The following is a 24,403-nucleotide window of genomic DNA, read 5'->3' on the forward strand; positions in this document are numbered from 1 at the left end:
ATGTGTTTGAATGTAGTTAAAGAAATATCTGTTCTCTCCATGATCTCACTTTATCTCAGGTGTCTCCTGTCTGATAACCTCCATAATCGTGGCTTTCTTAGTGATACTGCTATACGCTTTTTCACTCCGTTTCTAATTAATTTAGTTTTGTATGACTGGATATCAAACTATTAAATTAATTTGAGGATGATCATGAGATCTGATTAGTCTGTGATACTGCTTTGTTTCTCCCTCTCCTATCTCACTTTTTATAATTTTTCTGAATTCCTTGGCAAGCCGATTGGAGTCTAGTCTTATTATTGTAATGAGTGCTCCTTTTTTGGTACACAATGGTTAGAGGTTTTTGATTTGCATGTTTGTAATTGATATCATTCTTCTTTTGTACTCCAGACTCATCCAAGCACTTTTACAGAACAAGTAATTGTCATTTTCTAAAGTGCCAGTGCGAGTCTGAAAGAATAAAGATAATTTTAAGTAAATTGCACCAAATTGCACATGCCCCTTAATAATTTGGTGAAGTTTTGGACTCTCCTATGTCAGATATCTACACATTTTATGAGCAGATGCAGTTTTTCTCCAAAATGTGCAACGTTATCTGGCATGAAGATAAAAAACTTCTACCTAAAGATATGTGCACATGACATCTTCTAAATGTATGCGAACCAGGCACATTTTTCAGGAGGAAGAAGCTTTACAGAAAAGAAGATGACACAATAGAAGCAAACATTTCATTTTTTGGTGTTTGGTTATTTGCAACAGCTTTTGATTCTGATTATTTTTTCTTCTTTTTTAAAAAAAAGGACCTGTCAGCAGGATTTTGGGTCTTACCTCAAGACGTGACAGTAATGGTAAAATTATACCTATTAGCTTGAAGAATTTGTTATAACTTACATAAAGTTCAACTAGGTGTTGCAAGAAATTCATCCTTGGGGGCGTCTAATTCTTCCCCTGCTTATCGTTGATAAATCATATGCAGGCAGTAGCACATAGAGGGAAAAAAGAACATGCCCTACTCTTCTCACTGATCTCGGCAGCTAAAGTGCAGAAGTACAGCATAGCTGAGTTGTGTATCATTATAAACCCTACTAGATCTCATCTCACAGTGCTGTCAGCTCTGATGCACCCCCACACTGACTGCCGTGGATGAGATCTGGAAGGGTTTGTTATGACAAGTAACTCAGCTCTGCTGTAATTCTACATCTTAGCTACAGAGACCTAGCTACAGAGGAGGGCTTGTTCTTTTCTCCTCTGTCTCTTGCTGCCTGCTTATGATTGATCAATGTCATGCAAGGGAACAAGTACACTCCCTCAAAGACAAATTTCTGGTAATACCCAGTTGAACTTCACATAAATTATAACCTAAACTTTACATTTTAATATCTCCATAAAGATAGGAGGAATTACGGAATAAAAACTGCATTTACTCGGCTAAGCAGTCACTATTCTATGATCCATCCAGTTTAACATTCTCAAACTGATGATTCTCATTAAGAATTTATCTAATACATTTTTACAATATTTTTTGTTTTTAATTTTTGAGTGTAATTTTTTTTTTTCATTTTATACTTTTCCATCAAGTTTATGACTAGCTGAATCCTTCTAAGCTCCTTGTAGAAACAGGAAGTCTGGTCTCCCTGCATGAGTCAACATGAAAACTACAATTCTACATCACTCCCTGGTGGGGGAGGAGCGGAGCTTCTGGGTCAGGAGTTGAGGTGGGACTACATAGAGCTTAGAAGGATTCAAATAGTCTGTTTTTTATTACTCGGTGTCATAGACCTAATGGAAAGAAAAGTGCTATATAATATAATGATTGAAATATATTAAGGGGATAAAAACTTTGAGTTAAAGTACTCCCATCAAACAGGTGAAATGTCTCCTTTAAAGCTTTACAACAGTCAGGGGCTGTATTTTTTTTCTACAGTACTGCAAAATACTTTTTGTGTTATAGTTAAGCTTTGTATAATTAATTGATTACAAATTAAAAAAGTTGTTTTGTTTCCCTAGAGAACAACCCATCTTCACGACGAGAGCACATGTCTTCCAAATAGATCCCAGCACCAAGAAGAACTGGGTCCCTGCAAGCAAACAGGCAGTAACTGTCTCCTATTTTTATGACAGCACAAGGAACAGCTATCGAATCATCAGCGTTGATGGGACCAAGGTGCGTAATCTTTCTTTAGATTAGAAATAATGTTTGCCTTATTGTTCAGCTTTTTGATTTATGTGATATATTATTTTAAAGGTGATGTTCTATATATGTATCAAATCGTTCTTGGACCCAGGGTGGTTCCAGAAATAAAATAAACATCTTCCGCCACTTTTCTGCTCTCATTAGTGCGTCCTTTGCCAAATAGCATCCATCTCATTCCTTCTAGCGAGGGATGTAGCGGTGAGTACAGAAGAGCGGCACTGATCCGGAAGATATTTTATAGGTTTTATAGGAGGGTCTTGGATCACTCTGAGCCCATTAAGCAGAACTATCATTATTTGACTTAACCACTTGATCAAATCTTAGTTGTCACTTTATGTAGTACTAAATCTGGAATGATTCAACATATGTCACTGATTCTGAGATTGATTTTTGATGACACATTGTAATTTATGGTAGGGGTCTATATATTTTGCTCTTATTTATGAATATATCTGACATTTGATGAAAAATTGTTAAAAATTGCAATTTTTCAAACTTTGAATGTTTATACCCATAAACTGAATAGTCATAGCATGCAAAAAAAAAAGTTAAAGGTGGCGTCTGGTCTTCTGATTGTAGTCTACATTAACTCTGTGACTGCAGACAGCTGAATCCTTACAGCATGCATGTCAGGATTCTGTGGTATTGCCTACGAGTATGGTCAGTCACATGACCATACATGTGATTTGCATATTTCCGACCACATTACTTCTAGACGTGCTCGCCTCGCTCAACACAAGGGAAGTCATTAAGGGCTTAAAGAGGTTGGCTCATAATTTCCAAGTTATGCTAAATGTGCCCAGGGTGGTTAAATTAAAAAGAAAAAGCTATAAATACCTACTATACCTATGCTGCTCCTCTGCACTTGGCGTTTTTTTTATAATCCACCTTATTGTTGGAAGACACAGAAACAAACATTAGTGACTTCTTACATTCCTGAGGCTCCTCTGCTCAGATTGTCTCCAAAAATGTTCATTTACCTACAGTTACAATGGGGTGTGGTAACATATGACTACTGCTGCTGCCAATTTCTTGCCTCGGTTGTGCTATACATGCTAACATCACCTTTGAGGCCAATTATTGCCTGCAGTGGTCATCTGCCGTTACGGCATGTCATAGCTTTAGGAAAATTATTAAAACGAGTGGCGACAACTAAATTATTAACACTGGATTGGTGTGAAATTTAACATGTTAAATATGGTTATATTTTACTTTATTTTCTAATATTATAGCCCTACAAAAATTCTTAGAGCATGATGTCCCATAATAGGAAAAAACAAATTATGTATCTTACAAAATATAACCTTTATTAGTACAATCTCATAATAGATGCAGCACAAACAATACATATTGATGAGTAAAGGTGAATGACAAGGAGGGCGAGCCCAGCATAAAATGTATGTGTGTGTGTATATGTGTATATATATATATATATATATATATATATATATATATATATATATATATATACACACTCACTGGCCACTTTATTAGGTACACCTGTCCAACTTCTTGTTAACACTTAATTTCTAATCAGCCAATCACATGGCGGCAACTCAGTGCATTTAGGCATGTAGACATGGTCAAGACAATCTCCTGCAGTTCAAACCGAGCATCAGTATGGGGAAGAAAGGTGATTTGAGTGCCTTTGAACGTGGCATGGTTGTTGGTGCCAGAAGGGCTGGTCTGAGTATTTCAGAAACTGCTGATCTACTGGGATTTTCACGCACAACCATCTCTAGGGTTTACAGAGAATGGTCCGAAAAAGAAAAAAAATCCAGTGAGCGGCAGTTCTGTGGGCGGAAATGCCTTGTTGATGCCAGAGGTCAGAGGAGAATGGGCAGACTGGTTCGAGCTGATAGAAAGGCAACAGTGACTCAAATCGCCACCCGTTACAACCAAGGTAGGCCTAAGAGCATCTCTGAACGCACAGTGCGTCGAACTTTGAGGCAGATGGGCTACAGCAGCAGAAGACCACACCGGGTACCACTCCTTTCAGCTAAGAACAGGAAACTGAGGCTACAATTTGTACAAGCTCATCGAAATTGGACAGTAGAAGATTGGAAAAACGTTGCTTGGTCTGATGAGTCTCGATTTCTGCTGCGACATTCGGATGGTAGGGTCAGAATTTGGCGTAAACAACATGAAAGCATGGATCCATCCTGCCTTGTATGGAGCATCTTTGGGATGTGCAGCCGACAAATCTGCGGCAACTGTGTGATGCCATCATGTCAATATGGACCAAAATCTCTGAGGAATGCTTCCAGCACCTTGTTGAATCTATGCCACGAAGAATTGAGGCAGTTCTGAAGGCAAAAGGGGTCCAACCCGTTACTAGCATGGTGTACCTAATAAAGTGGCCGGTGAGTGTATACAGTATATATGTGTATGTGTATATGCAGTTAAGTCCATATATATTTGGACAGAGACAACATTTTTCTAATTTTGGTTATAGACATTACTCATGTCCATGAGTTCAAGACATCAGGCAGTCATTGCCAACAAAGGGTTTTCAACCAATTACCGTATATACTCGAGTATAAGCCGAGATTTTCAGCCCACTTTTTTGGGCTGAAATTGCCCCTCTCGGCTTATACTCGAGTCATACTGGGGGTCGGCAGGGGAGGGGGAGTGGGGGCTGTCTAAAAATACTCACCTAGTCCAGGTGCGGTCCCTGCTTCCCCGGCGCCGGCAGCAGCAGCTTCAGCTTCTTCCTGTACTCAGCGGTCACATGGTCCCGCTCATTACAGTAAATGAATATTCGGCTCCACCTCCCATAGGGGTGGAGCCGCGTATTCATTACTGTAATCAGCGGTACCATGTGACCGCTGAGTACAGGATGAAGCGCTGCGGCGTTGGGGAAGCAGGATCTACACAGCGGCAGGACCAGGTGAGTATACGGGGAGGGGAGCGCTGCGCTGCGCTGCGCGATAGTCACCTGCTCCTCGTTCCGGGAGCCGATCTGTCTCCAGCAGTGACGCTGAGGTCAGAGGGCGCGGTGACGTGGTCAGTGTGCGCCCTCTGCTGAACGTCAGTGCTGGAGACAGATCGGCGCCGGAACGAGGAGCAGGTGACTATTGAAAGTGCCGGGGGCCTGAGCGACGGAGAGGTGAGTATGTGATTTATTTTTTTTATCGCAGCAAATGGGGCAAATGTCTGTATGGAGCATCTATGGGGCCATAATGTTCCTGCAGCACTATATGGGGCCATAACATTCCTGCGGCACTATATGGGGCCATAACATTCCTGTAGCACTATATGGGGCCATAACATTCCTGCAGCACTATATGGGGCCATAACATACCTGCGGCACTATATGGGGCCATAACATTCCTGCAGCACTATATGGGGCCATAACATTCCTGCAGCACTATATGGGGCCATAACATTCCTGCAGCACTATATGGGGCCATAACGTTCCTGGAGCACTATATGGGGCCATAACATTCCTGCAGCACTATATGGGGCCATAACATTCCTGCAGCACTATATGGGGGGCCATAACGTTCCTGCAGCACTATATGGGGCCATAACATTCCTGCAGCACTATATGGGGGGCCATAACATTCCTGCAGCACTATATGGGGCCATAACATTCCTGCAGCACTATATGGGGCCATAACATTCCTGCAGCACTATATGGGGCCATAACATTCCTGCAGCACTATATGGGGCCATAACATTCCTGCAGCACTATATGGGGCCATAACATTCCTGCAGCACTATATGGGGGCCATAACGTTCCTGCAGCACTATATGGGGCCATAACATTCCTGCAGCACTATATGGGGCCATAACATTCCTGCAGCACTATATGGGGCCATAACATTCCTGCAGCACTATATGGGGCCATAACATTCCTGCAGCACTATATGGGGCCATAACATTCCTGCAGCACTATATGGGGCCATAACATTCCTGCAGCACTATATGGGGCCATAACATTCCTGCAGCACTATATGGGGCCATAACATTCCTGCAGCACTATATGGGGCCATAACATTCCTGCAGCACTATATGGGGGCCATAACATTCCTGCAGCACTATATGGGGGCCATAACATTCCTGCAGCACTATATGGGGCCATAACATTCCTGCAGCACTATATGGGGCCATAACATTCCTGCAGCACTATATGGGGCCATAACGTTTCTGCAGCACTATATGGGGCCATAACGTTTCTGCAGCACTATATGGGGCCATAACGTTTCTGCAGCACTATATAGGGGCATAATGTTTGTGCAGCACTATATGGGGCAAGTGTCTGTATGGGGCCATAATTCACGTTTGTAGGGCACTACGGCATATGGGGCAAGTGTCTGTATGGAGCATCTTATAGGGCCATAACGTTTGTGCAGCACTATAAGGGGCAAATATCTTTATAGAGCATCTTATGGGGCCATAATCCGCATTTGTGCAGCATTATATTGGGCAAATGTGTCTATGGAGCATCTTATGGGGCCTTTATTAACCTTTATGCAGGATTATATGGGGCATATTTTAATATGGAACATCTTATGGGGCCATAATGAACAGTATGGAGCATTATATGGGGCTCCTGATTCAATATGGATATTCAAAGACACTTAACCTACTGATGTCTCAATTAATTTTACTTTTATTGGTATCTATTATTACTTTTGACATTTACCGGTAGCTGCTGCATTTTCCCCCCTAGGCTTATACTCGAGTCAATAAGTTTTCCCAGTTTTTTGTGGCAAAATTAGGGGGGTCGGCTTATACTCGGGTCGGCTTATACTCGAGTATATACGGTACTAGAAATGAACATTTTATTTAAAATTATTGAATCTGTCCAATTACTTTTGGTCCCTTTAAAAACAGGGTGGCACATGTTAAGGAGCTGAAACTCCTAAACCCTTCATCCAATTTTAATGTGGATGCCCTCAAATGAAAGCTGAAAGTCTGAACTTCAACTGCATCTGAATTGTTTTGTTTAACCCCTTCCTGACATCGGACGTACTATCCCGTCGAGGTGGGGTGGGCCCCCATGACCACGGACGGGATAGTACGTCCAGCGCGATCGGCGGCGCTCACGGGGGGAGCGCGGCCGATCGCGGCCGGGTGTCAGCTGCCTATCGCAGCTGACATCTGGCACTATGTGCCAGGAGCGGTCACGGACCGCTCCCGGCGCATTAACCCCCGGCACACCGCGATCAAACATGATCGCGATGTGCCGGCGGTGCAGGGAAGCATCGCGCAGGGAGGGGGCTCCCTGCGGGCTTCCCTGAGCCCCCCGCAGCAACGCGATGTGATCGCGTTGCTGCGAGGGTCTTACCTCCCTCCCTGCCTGCTCCAGACCCGGATCCAAGATGGCCGCGGATCCGGGTCCTGCAGGGAGGGAGGTGGCTTCACAGAAGCCTGCTCAGAGCAGGCACTGTGAAGCAGACTGCACTTCTCGCAGATCGGTGATCTGTCAGAGTGCTATGCAAACTGGCAGATCACCGATCTGTATTGTTCCCCCCGGGGCAAAGTAAAAAAGTAAAAAAAAAATTTTCCAAATGTGTAAAAAAAAAAAATAAAAATAAAAAAAAATATTCCAAAATAATGAAAAAAAAAATAAAATATTATTCCCATAAATACATTTCTTTATCTAAATAAAATAAAAAAAACAATAAAAGTACACGTATTTAGTATCGCCGCGTCCGTAACGACCCGACCTATAAAACTGGCCCACTAGTTAACCCCTTCAGTAAACACCGTAAGAAAAAAAAAAAAAAACGAGGCAAAAAACAACGCTTTATTATCATACCGCCGAACAAAAAGGCGAATAACACGCGATCAAAAAGACAGATATAAATAACCATGGTACCGCTGAAAGTGTCATCTTGTCCCGCAAATAACGAGCCGCCATACAGCATGATCAGCAAAAAAATAAAAAAGTTATAGTCCTGAGAATAAAGCGATGCAAAAATAATTATTTTTTCCATAAAATAGTTTTTATCATATAAAAGCGCCAAAACATAAAAAAATAATATAAATGAGGTATCACTGTAATCATACTGACCCGAAGAATAAAACTGCTTATCAATTTTACCAAACGCGGAACGGTATAAACGCCTCCCCCAAAAGAAATTCATGAATAGCTGGTTTTTGGTCATTCTGCCTCACAAAAATCGGAATAAAAAGCGATCAAAAACTATCACATGTCCGAAAATGTTACCAATAAAAACGTCAACTCGTCCCGCAAAAAACAAGACCTCACATGACTCTGTGGACCAAAATATGGAAAATTTATAGCTCTCAAAATGTGGTAACGCAAAAAATATTTTTTGCAATGAAAAGCGTCTTTCAGTGTGTGACGGCTGCCAATCATAAAAATCCGCTAAAAAACTCGCTATAAAAGTAAATCAAACCCCCCTTCATCACCCCCTTAGTTAGGGAAAAAAAAAATGTATTTATTTCCATTTTCCCATTAGGGCTAGGGTTGGAGCTAGGGTTAAGGCTACAGTTAGGGTTGGGGCTAAAGTTAGGGTTAGGGTTGGGGCTAAAGTTACGGTTAGGGTTTAGATTACATTTACGGTTGGGAATAGGGTTGGGATTAGGGTTAGGGGTGTGTCAGGGTTAGAGGTGTGGTTAGGGTTACTGTTGGGATTAGGGTTAGGGGTGTGTTTGGATTAGGGTTTCAGTTATAATTGGGGGGGGTTTCCACTGTTTCGGCACATCAGGGGCTCTCCAAACGCGACATGGCGTCCGATCTCAATTCCAGCCAATTCTGCGTTGAAAAAGTAAAACAGTGCTCCTTCCCTTCCGAGCTTTCCCGTGTGCCCAAACAGGGGTTTACCCCAACATATGGGGTAGCAGCGTACTCGGGACAAATAGGACAACAACCTTTGGGGTCCAATTTCTCCTGTTACCCCTGGGAAAATACAAAACTGGGGGCTAAAAAATAATTTTTGTGGGAAAAAAAAAATATTCTTTATTTTCACGGCTCTGCGTTATAAACTGTAGTGAAACACTTGGGGGTTCAAAGTTCTTACAACACATCTAGATAAGTTCCTTGGGGGGTCTAGTTTCCAAAATGGGGTCACTTGTGCGGGGCTTCTACTGTTTAGGTACATTAGGGGCTCTGCAAACGCAATGTGACGCCTGCAGACCATTCCATCTAAGTCTGCATTCCAAATGGCGCTCCTTCCCTTCCGAGCCCTCCCATGCATCCAAACGGTGGTTCCCCCCACATATGGGGTATCAGCGCACTCGGGACAAATTGGACAACAACTTTTGGGGTCCAATTTCTCCTGTTACCCTCGGGAAAATACAAAACTGGGGGCTGAAAAATAATTTTTGTGGGAAAAAATTTTATTTTTATTTTTACGGCTCTGCATTATAAACTTCTGTGAAGCCCTTGGTGGGTCAAAGCGCTCAAAACACATCTAGATAAGTTCCTTAGGGGGTCTACTTTCCAAAATGGTGTCACTTGTGGGGGGTTTCAATGTTTAGGCACATCAGTGGCTCTCCAAACGCAACATGGCGTCCCATCTCAATTCCTGTCAATTTTGCATTGAAAAGTCAAACGGCGCTCCTTCCCTTCCGAGGTCTCCCATGCGCCCAAACAGTGGTTTATCCCCACATATGGGGTATCAGCGTACTCAGGACGAATTGTACAACAACTTTTGGGGTCCAATTTCTTCTCTTACCCTTGGGAAAATAAAAAATTGGGGGCGAAAAATAATTTTTGTGAAAAAATGTGATTTTTTATTTTTACGGTTCTGCATTATAAACTTCTGTGAAGCACTTGGTGGGTCAAAGTGCTCACCACACCTCTAGATAAGTTCCTTAGGGGGTCTACTTTCCAAAATGGTGTCACTTGTGGGGGGTTTCAATGTTTAGGCACATCAGGGGCTCTCCAAACGCAACATGGCGTCCCATCTCAATTCCAGTCAATTTTGCATTGAAAAGTCAAATGGCGCTCCTTTGCTTCCGAGCTCGGTCATGCGCACAAACAGTGGTTTACCCCCACATATGGGGTATCGGCGTACTCAGGACAAATTGTACAACAACTTTTGGGGTCCATTTTCTCCTGTTACCCTTGGTAAAATAAAACAAATTGGAGCTGAAGTAAATTTTTTGTGAAAAAAAGTTAAATGTTCATTTTTATTTAAACATTCCAAAAATTCCTGTGAAGCACCAGAAGGGTTAATAAACTTCTTGAATATGGTTTTGAGCACCTTGAGGGGTGCAGTTTTTAGAATGGTGTCACACTTGGGTATTTTCTATCATATAGACCCCTCAAAATGACTTCAAATGAGATGTGGTCCCTAAAAAAAAAATGGTGTTGTAAAAATGAGAAATTGCTGGTCAACTTTTAACCCTTATAACTCCCTAGCAAAAAAAAATGTTGGTTCCAAAATTGTGCTGATGTAAAGTAGACATGTGGGAAATGTTACTTATTAAGTATTTTGTGTGACATATCTCTGTGATTTAAGGGCATAAAAATTCAAAGTTGGAAAATTGCAAAATTTTCAAAATTTTCGCCAAATTTCCATTTTTTTTTTGCAAATAAACGCAGGTAATATCAAAGAAATTTTACCACTATCATGAAGTACAATATGTCACGAGAAAACAGTGTCAGAATCGCCAAGATCCGTTGAAGCGTTCCAGAGTTATAACCTCATAAAGGGACAGTGGTCAGAATTGTAAAAATTGGCCCGGTCATTAACGTGCAAACCACCCTTGGGGGTGAAGGGGTTAAAACTCATTGTGGTAATGTCTATAACCAAAATTAGAAAAATGTTGTCTCTGTCCAAATGTATATGGACTTAACTATATACAGTATGTGTATATATATATATATATATATATATATATATATATATATATATATATATATATATATATATATATATATATATATATATATATATATATATATATATATATATATACACACACACTAGATGGTAGCCCGACTCTAACGCATCAGGCATTCTAGAATATGTATGTAGTTTATTTATGAAGATTTTAGAATAATACATTGAATACACAGGATTCGGCCGGCCACGACCAATTAGCGAAGCGTGGTTCAAATCCCGCGCCAATTCACAGCCGGACTGCGCCTGTCGCTGATTGTTCGCGGCTGGCCATGTAGTATATAGCACAGCCACGTAGTATAACAGCCCATGTAGTATATAGCACAGCCCACAGAGTGTATAACAGCCCACATAGCATATAACACAGCCACGTAGTTTATAACAGCCCACGCATGCAGTATATAACACAGCCCACATAGTGTATAGCAATAGAGAAACAAGACGTGCACTCTGAAAGTCGTGTGGTAGGTGCTGGTTGAACCCGGAGAGATCCAGATAGAAGATTTTCTTCTAAAGCACGTAGTGTATAGCACAGCCCACGTAGTGTATAGCACAGCCCACGTAGTGTATAACACAGCCCACATAGTGTATAGCACAGCCCACGTAGTATATTGCACAGCCCACGTAGTATATTGCACAGCCCACGTAGTATATTGCACAGCCCACGTAGTATATAGCAGCCCACGTATTATATTGCACAGCCCACGTATTATATTGCACAGCCCACGTAGTATATTGCACAGCCCACGTAGTATATAGCAGCCCACGTAGTATATAGCAGCCCACGTATTATATTGCACAGCCCACGTAGTATATTGCACAGCCCACGTATTATATTGCACAGCCCACGTAGTATATTGCACAGCCCGCGTAGTATATAGCAGCCCACGTATTATATTTCACAGCCCACGTAGTATATTGCACAGCCCACGTATTATATTGCACAGCCCACGTAGTACATTGCACAGCCCACGTAGTATATTGCACGGCCCACGTAGTATATTGCACGGCCCACGTAGTATATTGCACGGCCCACGTAGTATATTGCACGGCCCACGTAGTATATCGCACGGCCCACGTAGTATATCGCACGGCCCACGTAGTATATTGCACAGCCCACGTAGTATATTGCACAGCCCACGTAGTATATTGCACAGCCCACGTAGTATATAGCAGCCCACGTATTATATTGCACAGCCCACGTAGTATATAGCACAGCCCATGCAGTACATTGCACAGCCCACGTAGTATATAGCAGCCTACGTATTATTTTGCATAGCCCACTTATTATATTGCACAGCCCACGCAGTACATTGCACAGCCCACGCAGTACATTGCACAGCCCACGCAGTACATTGCACAGCCCACGTAGTATATTGCACAGCCCACGCAGTATCTAGCAATGTGGGCATCATATCCCTGTTAAAAAAAGAATTGAAATAAAAAATAGTTATATACTCACCTTCCGTTGGCCCCCGGATCCAGGTGAAGCGGTTACCGACACTCGTCGCGCGCTCCGGTCCCAAGAGTGCATTGCAGTCTCACGAGATGATGACGTAGCAGTCTCGCGAGACCGCTATGTCATCATCTCGCAAGACCGCAATGCATGGAGCGGTCACCGGAGCGTCGCGAGGAGCGGGGAAGGCCTGTTCCTTATCCGGGGGCCGACGGACGGTGAGTATATAACGATTTTTTATTTTTTTCATTATTTTTATCATTAGATCTTTTAACTATTGATGCCGCATAGGCAGCATCAATAGTAAAAAGTTGGTCACATAGGGTTAATAGCAGCGGTAACGGAGTGCATTACACCGCGGCATAATGCGGTCCGTTAGCGCTGCCATTAACCCTGTGTGAGCGCTGACTGGAGGGGATTATGGAGCGGGCACTGACTGCGGGGAGGAAGGAGCCGCCATGTTGCCGCTGGACTGTGCCCGTCGCTGATTGGTCGTGGCTGTTTTGCCGAGACCAATCAGCAACTTGGATTTCCATGACAGACAGGGGCCGCGACCTATGAATATCCGTGACAGACAGACAGAAGGACAGACAGACGGAAGTGACCCTTAGACAATGATATAGTAGATATACATATACATATATATACAGTGGGGCAAAAAAGTATTTAGTCAGTCAGCAATAGTGCAAGTTCCACCACTTAAAAAGATGAGAGGCGTCTGTAATTTACATCATAGGTAGACCTCAACTATGGGAGACAAACTGAGAAAAAAAATCCAGAAAATCACATTGTCTGTTTTTTTATCATTTTATTTGCATATTCTGGTGGAAAATAAGTATTTGGTCAGAAACAAACAATCAAGATTTCTGGCTCTCACAGACCTGTAACTTCTTCTTTAAGAGTCTCCTCTTTCCTCCACTCATTACCTGTAGTAATGGCACCTGTTTAAACTTGTTATCAGTATAAAAAGACACCTGTGCACACCCTCAAACAGTCTGACTCCAAACTCCACTATGGTGAAGACCAAAGAGCTGTCAAAGGACACCAGAAACAAAATTGTAGCCCTGCACCAGGCTGGGAAGACTGAATCTGCAATAGCCAACCAGCTTGGAGTGAAGAAATCAACAGTGGGAGCAATAATTAAAAAATGGAAGACATTCAAGACCACTGATAATCTCCCTCGATCTGGGGCTCCACGCAAAATCCCACTCCGTGGGGTCAGAATGATCACAAGAACGGTGAGCAAAAATCCCAGAACCACGCGGGGGGACCTAGTGAATGAACTGCAGAGAGCTGGGACCAATGTAACAAGGCCTACCATAAGTAACACACTACGCCACCATGGACTCAGATCCTGCAGTGCCAGACGTGTCCCACTGCTTAAGCCAGTACATGTCCGGGCCCGTCTGAAGTTTGCTAGAGAGCATTTGGATGATCCAGAGGAGTTTTGGGAGAATGTCCTATGGTCTGATGAAACCAAACTGGAACTGTTTGGTAGAAACACAACTTGTCGTGTTTGAAGGAAAAAGAATACTGAGTTGCATCCATCAAACACCATACCTACTGTAAAGCATGGTGGTGGAAACATCATGCTTTGGGGCTGTTTCTCTGCAAAGGGGCCAGGACGACTGATCCGGGTACATGAAAGAATGAATGGGGCCATGTATCGTGAGATTTTGAGTGCAAACCTCCTTCCATCAGCAAGGGCATTGAAGATGAAACGTGGCTGGGTCTTTCAACATGACAATGATCCAAAGCACACCGCCAGGGCAACGAAGGAGTGGCTTCATAACAAGCATTTCAAGGTCCTGGAGTGGCCTAGCCAGTCTCCAGATCTCAACCCTATAGAAAACCTTTGGAGGGAGTTGAAAGTCCGTGTTGCCAAGCGAAAAGCCAAAAACATCACTGCTCTAGAGGAGATCTGCATGGAGGAATGGGCCAACATACCAACAACAGTGTGTGGCAACCTTGTGAAGACTTACAGAAAACGTTTGACCTCTGTCATTGCCAACAAAGGATGTATTACAAAGCATTGAGATGAAATTTTGTTTCTGACCAAATACTTATTTTCCACCAGAATATGCAAATAAAATGATAAAAAAACAGACAATGTGATTTTCTGGATTTTTTTTTCTCAGTTTGTCTCCCATAGTTGAGGTCTACCTATGATGTAAATTACAGACGCCTCTCATCTTTTTAAGTGGTGGAACTTGCACTATTGCTGACTGACTAAATACTTTTTTGCCCCACTGTATATATACATACACACACACACACACACACACACACACACACACACACACACACACACACACACACACACACACACACACACAAGAGTAAAGAAAACAGCACAGTTAGACGGTAGGGTGCAAATGCCTCACAGGCACATGCCAGTCCTTGTAAATAATTTCAAAAAATGTTGAGGCAGCACACCAAATCCAAAGTTATAAAGTGCTCATGGGCTAATAAAGAGAACTCTATAACTTTGGATTTGGTGTCCTGCCTCAACTTTTTTTTTTTAAATGATATATATACACACACACACACGTCTGTGGCACTATATGTAGTAAAATAGTACAGCGGGCTACAAAACACTCCACAATGAGGAACATGAGGAGTGTGTAAAAGCAATGTGTGCACATCAATTCATCCAAGAACAGGATAATGAGTAAACTGCTAATGTTACAATATATTACACACTGCTTCCAAATACTCCCTCTGACATTGCACTTGGCCCTGGTAATAGAAAAAGCTACATAAGTCTAAAGTGCCGCAAATAGTGCTTACCCATGTGGGATCTCTGCTGTGCACGTCCACCTGCAGCTAGCTCAACTTCTTATACTGTCAGACAACTCCTTGAACATTTTACATGGAGCCATTGTAGCTAAAGCGTGCACACGATGGATAATAATTGATTTTGTAATATAGGGGTATATATGAAATCATTCAGTAAATCTCTTTGGCTTTCTTGATTTCCCGACTAAACCTCTTATTTTGAGTGGCACAGAAAGTAATGGCCTTCCTGTCACTGTCCTGCCATGACGACTGGGTGCTGCACACTTAATTTTTTCTTTAAGTTGTCTAATGAGTCAGTAACTGTTTGCCCATTGTCATCAAAGCTTTCTAAGGCTTCTGGCCTCTTAGTGTTTTCAGCTGATTGATGTCCATATTGTACGATTCTAGCAATCAGGGAAATGGCACTATCCACCACTGTCCTGTTTGCTATCTCTGTATTGTGACTGTTTCTCAGCGGTCTGAAACCTCATAGTACTTGTCATATAGAGGAGAGACTCCCTAGTAAGTGTCTCATATGACACGACTTTAAAGTAGAACAGTAGGTTTGCCCTTGATTAATATTTTCTCCGGTTTTCACCTAAGTCTACACAACATAAATTATACAGATTCAATATACTGTATTATTTATCTTATAATAATCATAACTTGTGGCATATATTCTATAAAAAAAAAACAAGAGGAGACCGCATTCTAAGTGCAGGTCACACCAATTCATACAATTTATTGATCCATGTTAGTTGTTGCTATATATCTTTTAGTTATATTTTATATATTTATATTTTCTGTAGAGTTTTAGTAAATGCATTTTGTGTTTGAAACTCCACTCTGAAAGTGAATCAGCAAAAAGTGCTAAACAAGTCAGCAGAAATGTGACTACGGCATTGAACACAATGCTATTCCTGATAATTTTTTGCAGACCAGTACACAAATGTATTTACTCAGATTTTTAGGTATAAATATTTATGTTAAAGAGTAACTAAACTTGTATAAACATTGGTGTGAAAAAGTATTTGCCCCCTCCCTGATTTCCTATTCTTTGCATGTTTGTCCACTTAAATATTTCAGATCACCAAATTTAAATATTAGACAAAAATAACACAGGTAAACACAAAATTTAGTTTTTAAATGAAGGTCTTTATTATTAGGGGGAAAAAGAAATCCAAACCTACAGGGCCCTGTGTGGAAAAAAGTGATTTCCCCGTAAACGTAGTAACTGGTTGGGCCACCCTTAGCAGCAACAACTGCAAACAAGCCTTTGCAATAACTGGCAGTGAGTCTTTTACAACACTCTGTAGGATTTTTGGCCCACTCATCTTTGCAGAATTGTTGTAATTCAGCCACATTGGAAGGTTTCCCTGCATGAGCCACCTTTTTAAGGGCATGCCACAGCATCTCAATCGGATTAAGGTCAGGACTTTGATTAAGCCACTCCAAAGTCTAAATTTAGTTTTTCTTAAGCCAATCAGAGGTGGACTTGCCAATGTGTTTTGGATCATTGTCCTGCTGCATAACCCAAGTGCGCTTCAGCTTGAGGTCACGAACAGATGGCCGGACATTCTCCTTCAGGATTTTTTGGTAAACCGCAGAATTCATGGTTCCATTTACCACAGCAAGTCTTCCAGATCCTGAAGCAGCAAAACAGCCCCAGACCATCACACTACCACCACCATAGTTTACTGTTGGTATGATGTTCCTTTTCTGGAATGCTGTTACTTTTACATCAGAAGTAATGGGACCCACACCTTACAAAAAGTTCAACTTTTGTCTTGTCAGTCCGCAGAGTATTCTCCCAAAAATCATGGGGATCATCAACATGTTTTCTGACAAAACTGAGATGAGCCTTTATGTTCTTATTGGTTAGCAGTGGTTTTCATCTTGGAACTCTGCCATGCAGCCCATTTTTGCCCAGTCTCTTTCTTATGGCGGAGTCATGAACACTGACCTTAACTGAGGCAAGTGAGGCCTGCAGTTCTTTGGATGTTGTTGTGGTTTTTTTGTTACCTCTTGGATGAGTCGTTGCTGGGAACTTGGGGTAGTTTTGGTCAGCCAGCCACTCCTGGGAAGGTTTACCACTGTTCCTTGTTTTGTGGATAACTCCATTACCTTTGTGGAAAATGGCTATCACTGTGATTCACTGGAGTCCCACCCATTAACTAGTTAAACGTCGCTGTCAAAGAAAGTACGTGCACCGCTCACCCCCGTCACGTGATCGGGGGTCATCGATGCATTGCCATCACAACCAGAGGTCTCCTGAAGACACCTATGGTTGTTGATGACGGATTGCTGAGCGCCACCCTGTGGTCGGCACTCATAGCAATGCTGTAATTCAGTTACATAGATGTGATCTGTGCATCACCTCTATGTAGCAGAGGCGATCGAGTAGTGTATGCTTCTAGCCTCCCATGGAAGCTATTGAAGCATGCCAAAAAAAAAAAAAAAAATGTGTTTAAAAATATAAAAAAATATAAAAGTTCAAATCACCCCCCTTTCGCCCCAATCAAAATAAAACAATAAAAAAATCAAACCTACACATATTTCGTATCGCTGCATTCAGAATCACCCAATCTATCAATACAAAAAGGATTAATCTGATCGCTAAACGGCGTAGCGAGAAAATTCAAAACGCCAAAATTAAAATGCAATAACGAGCGATCAAAAGAACGTATCTACACAAAAGTGGTAAAATTAAAAACGTCAGCGTGGCATGCAAAAAATAAGCCTCACCCGACCCCAGATCACGAAAATGGAGACACTACCGGTATCGGAAAATTGCGCAATTTTTTTTTTTTAGCAGAATTTGTAGTTTTTTTTTTACCACTTAGATAAAAGAGAACCTAGACAGGTTTGGTGTCTATGAACTCGTAAAGACCTGGAGAATCATAATGGCAGGTCAGTTTTAGCATGTAGTGAACCTAGCAAAAAAGCCAAACAAAAAACAAGTGTGGGATTGCACTTTTTTTGCAATTTCATCGCACATGAAATTTTTTCCCCGTTTTCTAGTACACTACATGGTAAAACCAATGGTATTGTTCAAAAGTACAACTCATCCCGCAAAAATAAGCCCTCACATGGCCATATTGACGGAAAAATAAAAAAGTTATGGCTCTGGAAAGAAGGGGAGCGAAAAACGAAAAAATGAAAAAAGCTCCAGGGGTTAAGGGGTTAAATTTTGTTGGTGATCTGAAACATTTAAGTATTACAAACATGCTAAATAATAGGAAATCAGGTAGGGGGCAAACACTTGTTCACACCCCTGTAATTATCCTTCAGGCATTGCAAAGTTCAGAATTTTTGTACTATATTTCATAACCTAACTTTGCTTTCTTCACAACGAAACACTATGCTGTTTCAGTGCCCATTTTATAATCCTTTAGAACCTGCTTTCAACTGCTGCTGAGCAATGATCGGTATGCTATATTTGGTCAGAAAATAGAACTTTCCCTGCCTGAGCCTCTCTGGTCCCCACTTTTCAATAAAGAGAATCCCCATACTTTGTTTGAATCTAGCATAAACATCTATGTAGGAGCTTTGACTTCCTAAAGCATCATAGTGTTGAGGAAAGAAGGAAGCAAAATAAGATAATGAACTGTAGTAGAAAAGTTCATAGCTTTGTGATGCTTGGAGGATATTTAAATATAGAAGGTTAGCTACTCTTTAACCTTTTGCAGCCAAAGCCAGTTTGTACCTTCCTGATTGTTATATGGCTTCTTCAGTGGGTGTCAGAGCTGTGCAGCTATAGCCCCAAGACCCCCTGAAGAAGCCATCATGCAGTGAAACATGATGGGGGCGAGGGCTATATGAAAAGTTGTATGTTAAAGCAAATGACTATACAATTCCCACATACACTACACCTGTTATGCACTGCATGCATCACCAATTTCATGTGTGGTATAAACACAGACAGCCTTTCTGATTCACTGCACAAATGACACATCAGTGTAAACTGGATGTGAAGGACACCGTATAGTGTCAGCAATTAGTCAGTACTAAATCTGTCATATGTTAGTGACAATTGAATCTAAACTCCCTCCAACATCATAGTGTTTGGCAGAAACTGTTTTATAAGGATAAGTAGAGGACCTCTATGCTGGCTAGATAGCGATCCTTATATTGTACCTTTACATTTGTACCTTTCCCTATAAGCCAGACCAGTTGTTTGGCTAATAAATTATATAAGCGGAGAAAGAGTTTATATGGATTTAGTAAATTATTATTATTATTATTATTATGAAAAGTTTTGATATATACTAATGATTGGTGGAAAGAAGCTGCTTGTTTTCCTTTTTTGCAATTTATTAATATGGTTAATAATTACTTTGCCGCCAGTCTTCTGCAATATTTGCACTCCTTCCTGCAGCATCTTATTTCACATAGTACTTCTGACAGTCTTTGGCTTTATATGTTTTCCCCATCACGCACCCCTAGCTCTGTAATCTGGTTTACACAAGGGATGTGTAATAATTTTAGATGCACGCATCATAAATAATTGTTTTCTTTCATTGAAATCTAACTAATATTCTGATGTTTTCTCATAATGATGTAAAAATCTAGACAATGTAATTTTTCATTTTTCTGTTCTTTATAAAAATAAAATAAAAAATTAAAAAAAGATCATTTGCAGCACCTGAAGGATGTATGTACACAATGGCAGCTGAAGTCTTTTCATGTTATCAAATTAAAGGTTTTACTTCAAAGTGTCTGTCTTTAAAGCTAATTTGGCACTTACAAAGGCCTTTGTTTGTACCACAGCTTTCAGGTACACCAGTGAATTTTTATAGTTCATTTTCTACACTATTGAAAAGTGTGTTTTTAATAAGTATGCCACAAGTTGTGCTGGTCTTTTCAGCTGTGGGCCCAACGTTGCCATGAATCATGTAGTAGCCCAATGGGCCAGCTACAATAAGTGTTATAACCTCTGTATTACTCCACAAATTGGAAACTTGTTAGCTTAAATGTAGTTTGTTTTTTTTCTTTATTTTTAAGATCCGTTTACCAAGATGTGTGCATTCCGGCCGCTCTAAAGAATTGGAGTCATTAGCTAGAAATGTCTTAAGATTTAGGAAACACAATTTTCATGATCTAAAAATGATCTGACACCTGTTTTTGTTTTTTTTGTTTGTTTTTTAACTTTTGGCTTCTGAATCCAAAAGGGGACCCCAGCTTCTCACTATCGTAACAACTTTTTAAGCTACCTGATTCCCTCTCTTTGTCTCCAAAACCATACAGAATGTGCACACAGTGGACAATAATACAACAAATAACCTAAGTGTAATGATTATTTAAAACTATTTTGTTCGTACAAAGAATATGTTGTTACTGCAAGTCAAACTGTGTGCAAGCAGTAAAGTTAGGTAGTAGTTAAGGTCAAAATTTACACTTATAGCTTTTCCTGGAGTGTTCAGTCTGTGGACAATCTCGCCTGATGCTCCAACAATGGTCAGCCATCATATGTACATCCTATCAGGATTTGGATGTTTCACCCCCAGCAGTTTGCCCCTGTTGGTCCTTGTGGTTCATGGATTCCCGTCCGTCATCAATCCAAATGTCACAAAAGTACTGTACAGAGTGTTGCACTTTTGTGACGTTAAATCAACTGTTTCCATCTGATGTCACGGTGAACCGCTAGCCTGCACTCCATGACCCAAGGAGCTGCAGCTGCGACAGGTAAGTATCATCCTGGGAGCCAAATGCTGGGGACGAAATGTGTGGGGGCGAAATGTACCCCGGGGGTGAACTGCTGGGGGTGAAACATCCTATAACCCATCCTATCTACCCTGATACCACCCCTCCCTGACCTTCAAATCTTGGTGGAATTGTTCACCCTGCTCATCGCTGACTGCACCAACAATTTCAAGGAAATTAGGAAGATGGCTAAGCAGAAAATGCGCCCTTGATGCTCATGTTGCAATCAAACATTGTGTAGCCCTCCAAGAGATCCTGGCCGATTTTAGTGTTATTGTTTGCTCTTGTATTTCCAAGAAAGGCCTTGACAAGGTCTTTGAATAATAACCAAGCATTAATTTGGAATTCTGACGTTGTCCAGATAAAATCTATCTTTGATGAGCTTCTGAGTCTGTGGACCATCAAACACACCAACCTTTATTTTTTCAAATGACAGGCTAAGAAATGTAAAAAAAAACGGTATTGAAACGGTCTCCTTCAGTTGGCAAAGCTTTAACGAATTGCTTCGTGAGACTTTATTTCAAGTGCACAGGTAGGGTTATAATGTTATTTTTGGCAACAAGTGGCTCATGTAGAATGTTTGGATCACCAGGTTTGAGGTCAGATCTTGGAGGCTTATTAACGTCCACCCAATGCTTTTCACGAGCTGTACTGTACCACATATGCAGAAAGCAAGTATATCTCTGTTCCTGACCAAGAAGTAAGCATACCATTTTAAGTTTACACAGATGATTCAATTGTGTTTGTGATATTACAACAACTCAATGACTCTTTGTCTCCGTATGCTTCACAATAAGAAACTCAATAGCCAATTGAGTGTGCACCAAATAAATTTCTATTGTGGAGGAGAACACACTTTAAGCTCCACTTTGAGTTGTTGATGAACAGTCACGATTCATTTGGGTTATAGATTGGAATTCCCAATTCCTTTATTAAACCACGTATGTTATGGCAAGTCCCAAAGGCACTGTCACTTGTAATGTATTGCCGAAATGCAGGATCGAAAGTAGGATACCTTTTTGTTCCTTATTAGTGATGAAAGTGCTCAGAGATTTAGTTTTCGTTGCCTCAGCTGCATGATTTACAGCTGATAGACAGCTTGAATACATGTGGGGATTCCCTAGCAACCAGGCAACCCCCATATGTACACAGGCTGGCTAGCAGCCATAAATCATGCAGCTGAGGCGACGAAAACTAAATCTCCGAGCAGTCACAAATACTCTGAGATCACCCGAGCGTGTTGGGGAAAACCCGAGCAACGAGTACACACACTCAACACTACTCCTTATTCAAGCCAGTATTTCTCATGCAGTCCTGATTCCAGGAGTTCTGAAGCCTTTTTTGATAATTCCAAATCTCATGCCAAATCATTCAACTCATGATGGTCAAATCTTTTACAAACCATGACATCTTTAATATCAAAATCTTCATCACTTTGTTAATCGCCATAATAATGTTCTTGAAAAGAGGGCAGTTCAAGGAAACTGGCACGGGGATTTCATCTGAATGAGGCACTGGATGCATAGTTGATGGTAGACTAGGAAACTCTGTTCTATTTATTTTTACCCTTCGCCACGACAGCAACCCACATGAGAGAGAGGGATCCGCCCATAGGAACAGGAAACCTACAGAATAAAAGGAGGCGGTCCCCTCTCCTCCTCAGTTTTAGGTTTCCTGTTTCTATGGGAACCCGAAGTACCTGCAGTCCAAGAGGATTCCTGGGCCATGCACCCGCCTGCGTCGGTCTCTGTGGGAACGGCAGGGGCTGCGGTACCAGAGGCAGCGGCGGGGGAGCCACTGTTTGCAGCCTCCCCCCTCGTCTGATCGTCGCCATGGTCCGGGTTCGGTGCCGCTGGTCCGCCCGGATCCATGAGGACGCGCGCGCTCAGCAGCCGGCTTCTTATCCAGCAGCCGCCGCATGGTAAGGAGGAGCGGCGCGTCTAACCCGGAAGTCGCTGGAGCACTTCCGGGTTGGGTCCGGGGAGGCAGGAGATTCGGCGCCAGATTCAAAAGTGCAGCACTAGCGTCGGCCGGTGTGTGTAAGTATGGCTTCACCGGCCGATGTAGCGCACTTGTCTGCAACAGAGCAGTCTCCCAGTAAGGAGACAAGCGCCAGGAGCAGCACCAAAAGTGGAGATCGATCCCAGGAAAAGCGATCTGCCACCAAACAGAAAGGTCTTTCAGCTAAGAATCCGCCTCCAGAACCGGTACCTGTCAGCTTCACTGGGTGAGTTTTAAAAGAGTCTCTTCCCATATGCTGATCTATGTTCCTCCTGTATCCCCTTCCTCTAGACTAAGAAAAGGACACATAAAACCAAACACAGAGAATGTGCCTTATGTTTGCAACCCCTCCCGGACTCATATACTAAGAGATTGTGTGCAGACTGCATCATATTGACCTTACGACAAGAAAACGTAATGACTCCGTCTGACGTTAGAGCCATAATTCGTGAAGAGATGCAGGGTCTGGCGCATACAAGTAGCACCAGTACCCGTCAGCCTAGTAGGTCCCGATCTCCAGTAAGCTCGGAGTCAGAGGTAGTACAAAAATCCTCTGATGAAGAGGAGTCCCAGCCAAGTTCATCGGAATATGAAGGAGGGCTTTGTCTACCAAATAGTAGTGTAGACAGTTTAATTAAAGCCGTCAGGAGCACGATGGGGTGCCCAGATGAGAAGGGAAAGAAGTCAGCGCAGGACATCATGTTCGCGGGGTTAGGACAAAGAAAACGAAGGTCCTTCCCCGCCATACCCACAATTAAGGAGCTGGTTAAAAAAGAGTGGGAGAAACAACATACAAGAGGATTCTTACCATCCTCTGCAAAAAGACGCTACCCCTTCAGTGATGAAGAACTTAATTCCTGGCAAAAGATACCAAAAGTTGATGCGGCAGTGGCTTCAACTTCTAAAAGGTCGGGCTTGCCTGTGGAGGACTCAGGGACTCTAACTGATCCGTTAGACCGAAAAGCAGAAGCCTTACTTAAGAGGTCATGGGAGGCTAATACGGGGGCATTCAGACCAGCCATCTCTAGCACCTGTACTGCAAGGTCACTGCTAGTATGGACAGAGCAGCTGGAGGAACAAATTAGAAGTGGAGCTTCGAGAAATACAATTCTGTCGAAAATCCCTCTAATGAAAGATGCAGTAGCATTTCTAGCCGATGCGTCGGTGGATTCGCTACGTCTAACAGCCAGGTCAGCCGGCCTAGTAAACACAGCCCGGCGAGCACTCTGGTTGAAAAATTGGAAAGGGGACGCACAGGCCAAGGCAAAACTTTGTGCGATCCCCTGCCAGGGTGAGTTCCTTTTTGGGAAAACTCTGGACGAGCTCTTAAATAAGGCAGGAGAGCGGAAGAAAGGCTTCCCTAACCAGTACCTTCCCTCTTACAGGAGAGCTTTCAGGAGGCGCCCCTTAACCAGGAACAAACCTACTGAACAAAGGGAGCGC

The 24,403-nt window shown here is 42.2% G+C and overlaps 1 protein-coding gene across 1 annotated transcript in view; it reads left to right on the forward strand.

Annotated features, from left to right (window-relative positions):
* Nucleotides 1-24,403, forward strand: part of HOMER2 (homer scaffold protein 2) — a 406,520-nt gene that overhangs the window by 120,465 nt on the left and 261,652 nt on the right. Inside the window, exon 2 of the mRNA XM_077263649.1 lies at nt 2,008-2,164. Coding sequence (XP_077119764.1) covers nt 2,008-2,164 — 157 coding nt within the window. The remainder of the gene's footprint in view (nt 1-2,007; nt 2,165-24,403) is intronic.

This window comes from Ranitomeya variabilis, chromosome 5, assembly GCF_051348905.1.
Source record: "Ranitomeya variabilis isolate aRanVar5 chromosome 5, aRanVar5.hap1, whole genome shotgun sequence".
Lineage (NCBI taxonomy): Eukaryota > Metazoa > Chordata > Amphibia > Anura > Dendrobatidae > Ranitomeya > Ranitomeya variabilis.